The following is a 7,669-nucleotide window of genomic DNA, read 5'->3' as shown; positions in this document are numbered from 1 at the left end:
CGTTTTCCTTTGCCCTTGTGGCTGGTTTTAAAGTAATTGTCAATTGGTTATGATTTTATATGAATCAGGTGTGCTTTAGAAACCCTGTGCCGAGTCAGTGATCTGTTATGGTGAGACCGGTATGAACTATAAACTCGTTCCCGTTCCCAGAATAAGATACGTCTTCAATCTGCATGTAAAATAGACTTCCAGTTCCCGCCCGTTGTTTAGAGTGATTGGGGGGGGGGGGAGGGGGAGGGAATGCCGTTAAGTTTAGCGTGTTTCATTCCCTGAGTAATGTCCCTAGTACCCTGAGTCTCGACTCTCCAACTTTTGTCTTTTAGTCCAACAAATCCGTCTTTCAATCCCTCTTTAATCCCTCCGTCCTCCGTCTATCAATCCATCTTTCAACCCTTCTTTAGCTCAAGCTACCCATCCTTCGCCGGTCCCTCACCAACTCGTCAGGCCTCACGATCCTGTCCTTTTCGCCTTTCAATTCCCATAATTCCCATGGGAAACTTCCCTCACCTGAAGGCTGAATCCACCCGTTCCTTCCTCTTTCTGAAACCCATCTCGCCGTACGGAGGCAATGATGGTGCGGAGGTGATAATGGTATGAAGGCGATGATGGTACGGAGGCGATGATGGTGCGGAGGAGATGACGGTACGGAGGCAATGACGGTACGGAGGCGATGACGGTGCAGAGGCAATGACGGTACGGAGGCGATGACGGTGCGGAGGCGATGACGGTGCGGAGGCGATGACGGTGCGGAGGAGATGACGGTGCGGAGGCGATGACGGTGCGGAGGAGATGACGGTACGGAGGCGATGACGGTGTGGAGGCGATGATGGTACGGAGGAGATGACGGTACGGAGGCGATGACGGTGCGGAGGAGATGACGGTACGGAGGCGATGACGGTGTGGAGGCGATGACGGTACGGAGGCGTTGACGGTGTGGAGGCGATGATGGTACGGAGGCGTTGACGGTGTGGAGGCGATGACGGTACGGAGGCGATGACGGTGCAGAGGCAATGACGGTACGGAGGCGATGACGGTGCGGAGGCGATGACGGTGCGGAGGTGATGACGGTACGGAGGCAATGACGGTACGGAGGCGATGACGGTACGGAGGCGATGACGGTACGGAGGCGATGACGGTACGGAGGCGATGACGGTGCGGAGGCGATGACGGTGCGGAGGCGATGACGGTGCGGAGGCGATGACGGTGCGGAGGCGATGACGGTGCGGAGGCGATGACGGTACGGAGGCGATGACGGTGCGGAGGCGATGACGGTGCGGAGGCGTTGACGGTGTGGAGGCGATGATGGTATGGAGGCGTTGACGGTATGGAGGCGATGACGGTACTTTGAAACTTCACCACATGACTGCGTTCTAGCTCAAATTGTGCCTCCATTGAAAACTGTTCAACGGAGGAAATTGAAACTTTTCTACATGTTCATGTTTCATGACCGTTTGATAAAGCACATATTACTTGGACGACACACACCCCCTCAGAACTTACACGGTGAAGTAAACAAAGCCGAATGCCCAGAGACGACGTCACTTCCTCACGTCAGAAATTTGAATCATTGTAATCACTTCTTCAGCCATGATCGTGCTCGGCTGGTGAAAAAAAACACGAATAAGTACAATTTGGCGTTTTAACGATCCCCGATTTTCGCTATCCAGTCCGTCATCATTATCAGCCTCGCTAGTTATGAAAACATTGGAGAACGAGAATAAAAGCGACTTTCTAAAGGCTCATGAATGAACTTTGCAGCAGATTTTTCAAAGTATAATTTGTACACATTTACCTGAGAAGTGTGGATCGATGTAATTACAAATTTGCTGCCAGAAGAATTTGCTCGCACCGAGTCCTTCTCAAGACTGCGTGTGGTAAATATTCTATTGGTTCACGAGTCAGTAAGTGACCACTATATTCGTTATGTCTGTCTGTCTGTCGGTCTGTTGGGTAGTCGATCGAGTCGAAAAAAAACATTTTTTGATTAAATTTTTTTTTATCCATTTGATCTACCCTTATTTGGTGGTTGTGGTGTCGGTCTGTCCGTGTGTGTTTGTCGGGGGTTTTTGACCCCTTTGCAGTTGTTCGATTTTGATGAAATTTGGGTGGGAGGACCAGTTTATGACCTCGTTGTGCCGTGTAGGTACTGGTTGCTAACGCCCCTTTGGTTGCCTCACAACGGGACTTTGAAATTTTTGAAAAATCATAAAAAATTTATTTTTTCGAAAATCAAAAATCGGGACATGAGCGACTGTGGGCAGTATATTCAGCCATATTTGTCAAAAATTTCCAGCCGGATCCTATGAAAACTGTCAGAGAAGATAGACTTTGAATGAACCCTGGTCGAAAACAATAAAATAACGAAATTCGTTATATCTCAGATGATGAGTCAGATATACATGAAACTGGTATGGAAGGTTCATGGTATGTCCTAGTTATGTGTGAGAAAGAACCGTTGCTATGGACCCCTCCATTGCCTAGCAACGGCCGAAAAACCTCTAAATGTGGGGGTATTTTAACGAAAAAACAATCTGCAGCATTAACCCTTGAAGCTAGAATCATGAATTTTCTTGTGCTTAATCCTCAGGTCATTCCCCATCGAACGGACCCATCGCGCCACGTTCTATTGGGTAGTCAACTCCCCATGTCCGCCTACCGGCTTGTCTGTCTGTCTGGCCCGAGCATAGCTCCGTGGGTTTTGATCCGATCCTGATAAAATTTGGGTGGGAGGTTTATATTATGATGTTGTTGTGTTTTCCTGAGAATGGGCGTGGTGTGCCCATTATGGGCGGAGCCATGCCCAAAAAACCTGTGTTTTTAGGGGGGAACCAATTTCAATTTACATCTTCTCCTCAGGGGTTTGTCAAATCTGACAGGGGTTTCGGTATTTGGTTAGCCCAATGGCACCTGCAAAGCCCCACGGAGCTCGATTTTTCATTTTCGTCCCAAGGTCAAGGTCACAAGGTCACGAACTTAGAAAATTGCGAATTTTGACATAAAAATCATTCGACCGCCCAAACTTTGAGAGCTAGGATGACAATTTTTTGTGCATAATCTTGAGGTCATTCCCCACCTAAAGTCTTGAAACCATTTTGCTCTATCTCGAACACCTTGCCCGTGGCGCCCCCTTCAAGTTTGTTTTTACGCTGATTTCATCAAAGTATGGATAATCTGAGGAGTGTGAAATGCCATATAGCCAATATGACGTTATATTGTTCCTGGAATGTTCCAGAGGAAGTTTTGCATCAAAGGTCATAATCCTTGACCTTTGACCTTTAAAGTTCACAAAGGTCAAATTTTCAAAGTTGTGGGAATCAAACCGGGTTTTCGTCGAACTAACTCCAATAAGCTATAGCATGTATCGTTTCCTTATTTTAATGTCCACAACATTGTTTTGTGATCTTTAAAGGTTATGCAAAGGTCAAATTTTGAAAGTTGTTGAACCAAACCGGGTTTTCGACATTTTACAGCTAATAACCTGTCACTCGTACCACATCATGTTGATCATTTTTATAACTTGGTCAAACATTATCACATTGTCTCGTCCTTGACTTCTGAAACAATCTACATCGTCAAATACCGCTCGTGAACCATCGTCGTCTTCAGACTTGTGATTACCACGTGGTTAAATAAGGATGTTACAAAGAACGTCGCATCCAACACAGAGAGGAGAGAAAGCTTTCTCCATTTTACAAAACTCCTTCGATCGGTTCTCCATGAACCTTTCACTGCTTAAAAGGTGAAGCTGTGAGAATCGAACACACACACACACACACACACACACACACACACACACACACACACACACACACACACACACACACATACACATACACACACACACACATACACACACACACACACACACACACACACACACACACACACACACACACACACACACACACACACGAACACACTAGACCCTTCAAGGCCATGGACATGGTGTTCCGTCCGTTTCGCTCTCTTCGAGCTGACACATCAGCCCTTGTGGAACATTTTTCTTACATTGAAATCACAAGTGTTTTTAAAACTCTCCTTCGCTTTGAGAAAATCGTTTACCTCTTCACACTAAATCCTTTACCTCTTCACACTAGACGTTAATCAAATTCCGCGAATCAGACGCCGCCATGACTCCCGAGAGAAAGTGCAAACCATCGTCTCCAGCGAAACACCACACTCTGAGCAGAATAGTAACCTCTACTCTCCTGTGCTCAAATATTTACATCTCAAAGGATGAATTTTCACTGCGAGATATTTTACATTAAAAAAACGGCATAATAATGAAAAAGGTAAAAGCCATCCGAGCGGAGAGAAATGGGCGAGTACACCTTAAATAGCGATCAACCTCTCCTTCACTTTGTTCTTGCGATATGTAAATTCGCGGGATTATTCAAACAAACAAAAGAGAAACGAAAGTTACGCCTGTTCGATGTACGATCTGAAGAAGCTGTGGAGATTTTATTTTGGATTGTGACCGATCCACATTCGAGATGTTAAAAAGTAAACGGTGCACTCAGTGAGAGGGTTCTCGAATGGGTGGCTTTGCGCTCACGTGATGGAGTAGTGCCGATTTAATTGTTTATTTCGTGGTGGTGAAGAGATCAAGTACATTATTATTATTACTATTATTTTTGTCTGGTTTATTTGTTAATTAATTAATTATTATTAGTCGTAGTAGCTCACACAGAGTAAGCGGCAGCGAACGTCGCAATAACGTCGGCGAACGTTGCAATGACGTGAGCGAACGTCGCAATGACGTCAGCGAACGTGTAAGACAGACACGTGCCCGGTTGTCATGCCAGCTGGAAGTCCCAACGAGCAATTCCAGTCAATCCGATCGGCTCGGTTGTGAAGGAGCTGCTGCCGAAGTGCAGATGCTGACCCCCCCTTGGCTCGTTTTGACATGCTCCGACCCGTGGTTTACCTGGGGTGCAGGCTCCTCACCTGGAGCCCTCGAGGGCCTTCCCGAGCCGTGGTTTACCTGGCGTGCAGGCTCCTCACCTGGAGCCTGCGAGGGCCTTCCCGAGCCCAGCTCGGTTTTCTCCAAACCTTTCAACATCCCCTGATCGGTATTATGTGTGTTACAACCTAAATGAGGCTGATTGTTTACATTTGGGAAATGTGTCTGTTTGAACTGTTTGAACTGTTCCACACACGTTTCCAAGGTTACTCCTTTGACTCCACGTCCTTTTACCGGTTCCCATCGATCACTTACTACACTTGACTCCTCATCAGGTGTTTTTAAGGATGTTTTCCTAACTCGTATTTGTCCTCATTTTGCCCAAAGGTGCCAAGAATCTGCCAACACAGCTTGCGCGAGTACTGAGTGCGGATTCGTCCCAGGTCACTTTGGCCGGTGTGGCCCCTGTTTTTAGTGTGGTAAGAAAATACGTCACACATCATCGATCACATTACACTCTGGCTCACACAGTTCAGCCTGTCCTTTTGCCTTTGTGTTCCCCCAATAACAGTCGACCATTTCCTTCATCTCAAATCATCAATTTTGTCTGCAATTATGCCATGGCATGACGTTTGGTATATACGAGCACATGCAACATGTTGCTTCGCTGATGGGGACAATAATGGGGGGGGGGGAGAAAGAGGGAGGGAAAGAGAGAGGAGGCAGGTGTAGGGTGATACAGGGGAAGGGAGAGCGAGAGAGGTTGGGAGGGGCAGAGCAACACCTCACCAAATGTTGCTATTCACTGTGTGTGAGAGAGACAGCGAGAGAGACAGTGGTGTGCGAGGAGGGGACAGTGAGAGAGAAGGGTGGGTGGTTGGAGGCCAGAGAGGAGACTGTAGAAGACGAAGACCACTGGCCTGCCTGCAGTGAGAGAGAGACCCAATGACTCGGCCTCATCGCGGGAGATACCAATGATCCTAAATGCCTTGGTTTCCACAGCGTGAAGCTGAGAAAGCTGAGAGGAGGGAGCACCAGCCCAGAGGGGAGAGCAGCACTCCATCAGGTTGTGGATGAAAGCTTTGTACGTGATCAGGAGTTCAGGTGTGTCAAGGACTTTTCACGATGGAAGATTCCCAGACTGCAACTGGCTTGGAGGCGAGCTTGTAAATGTGGCTTTCCCAGGAACGATCATGGCAGATAGTGAGACCCAAAAGTTTGAATGAAAGAACTTCTTGAAGAGGATTGTTGAGAAAGTTGATTGAGTGGTGGTTTCCAGACTGTCCTTTTGGAGAGACATCGTGAGAGTGTGCGATTTGTCAGGAGACTTCAGCCTGGCGGAGGTATGCTCTCTGCCGGGTGCTGTTCTCATTACAAATGTACTCGTACATGGAAGCTTAATGACTTAATTAAACAATATTCCAGGTAATGTTTGAACGACACTCTCACGAGTTACAAATTGCAAAGACAAAAAGTATACTTCTTCTTTCCTTTGAGATTTGGGTCAATTGATGATGATAAACATGAGGAGCAGGGAGTCCATCACAGAAGCACAGGTATAGAGAAGCTCTTTTGATGTCTCTACCTCTTGATCATATATATATATATATATATATATATATATATATATATATATATATATATATATATATATATATATTGTTGCGGAAATGGACCTTAGTGTGTTCTTAAATATAGGATTAGCCCAGATCCCCCTTTAAATGCATGTTTAGCCAGGTTGTTCGGTAAATGGACGCTACATGTGTCGGGAGGTGTAAGAGGCTGTTCATCGTTGGTACATTGGTGGTGGACCGAGAGGTTCTTCTTCTTCCTTCCTCTCTCCAGACAATAGTCCCCACCCAGCACTGAGGGGGAGTGGCCTAGAGAGGGAAGTGAAACTGAAGGGAGGATCCAGTCGGTTTTGAGGCGAGCGAGTGAAGGAAAAGACTGCAGGAGCGCCGGGAAGACGGTGGTGAAACTGAGCGCCGGTGTGGCGCAATTGGCTGAATAGGGCTGGCTGTGTGTGAGTCAGCAGTCGGCTTTGAGGCGAGCGAGGGCCGAAAAGGAGAAGTGAAACTGAAGGGAGGAGCCAGTGGGCTTCCAGGCGAGCGAGCAAAGGAAAGGCAGTGTGAATCTGCCGGGATATTAATAATGGTATATAATAATTGTTATGCAGGGGTTCCCTGAGACATGAAAACTATTTCAAGGGTTCCACAAGGTTAAAAAGGTCGAGAAACGCTGTCCTAGAGTGTGGTGTGATTGGATGGCACACAGATAGCACACTTGATTCCAAGCTCTATGGTCTGCGTTTGATTCTCGATCCAATCATAAAAACTATCAGATTGCTGTTTCACAGGCTGTTTTGTATTGATGAGTTTGCCATCACTCTGATGCAACGTAAGCTGGAAAACCATCAGCTTGCATTTTTTTTTTGTGAAATTTCAAGATCCCATGTTGTCTTTCAATGACGAGGATGCGAGTTATTGTCAGCACCGTGGACAAATGCCAAATACCTGCCCAGACTGACTGTTGGGAGGGTAATGGCAAACTATCCAGTTGTTAGAATATGGCCATAATGAGGATGATGATCAAAGTGTTGGTCAAAACATGGGAATGTTCTTCATGAAGCACTGAATTCTATGGATTTATATCTTGTAAGAGAAACATTTCACTGACCCTTCGTTGTAATGAAACGTTTGTGAGTTTTACTTCCTCCACACAGACATGTGAGCAAGCCAATATGTGTGTTTTTATGTTGAAGACTCC

General features: G+C 46.4%; 2 protein-coding genes across 13 annotated transcripts in view; one reads left to right on the top strand and one right to left on the bottom strand.

Annotated features, from left to right (window-relative positions):
• Nucleotides 1–4,263, bottom strand: part of CDKAL1 (CDKAL1 threonylcarbamoyladenosine tRNA methylthiotransferase) — a 60,046-nt gene extending 55,783 nt beyond the window's left edge. For 2 of the 4 annotated variants that reach the window (XM_085893925.1, XM_085893929.1), the window contains exon 1: nucleotides 4,085–4,263. The gene's annotated coding sequence lies outside the window, so the exon portion shown is untranslated. Of the gene's footprint in view, nucleotides 1–1,500; nucleotides 1,606–4,062 lie in introns of those variants that run through there. The other 2 variants (XM_085893927.1, XM_085893928.1) reach the window with 2 other exon arrangements.
• Nucleotides 4,264–4,568: 305 nt separating this feature from the next.
• The window catches only part of MRS2 (magnesium transporter MRS2), a 58,576-nt gene continuing 55,475 nt past the window's right edge, over nucleotides 4,569–7,669 (top strand). For 2 of the 9 annotated variants that reach the window (XM_085893919.1, XM_085893923.1), the window contains exons 1-2: nucleotides 4,570–5,072; nucleotides 5,291–5,382. In XM_085893919.1, the coding sequence (XP_085750045.1) occupies nucleotides 4,907–5,072; nucleotides 5,291–5,382 (258 nt within the window). In that variant the 5' untranslated portion in view covers nucleotides 4,570–4,906. Of the gene's footprint in view, nucleotides 5,073–5,290; nucleotides 5,383–7,669 lie in introns of all 9 variants that reach the window. The other 7 variants (XM_085893924.1, XM_085893920.1, XM_085893917.1 and 4 more) reach the window with 6 other exon arrangements.

This window comes from Eptatretus burgeri, chromosome 9, assembly GCF_056783735.1.
Source record: "Eptatretus burgeri isolate ZD-2024b chromosome 9, Ebu_testis_v1, whole genome shotgun sequence".
Lineage (NCBI taxonomy): Eukaryota > Metazoa > Chordata > Myxini > Myxiniformes > Myxinidae > Eptatretus > Eptatretus burgeri.
The sequence above is the reverse complement of the archived record's forward strand: the minus strand, read 5'-3'. Positions and strand labels throughout refer to the sequence as shown.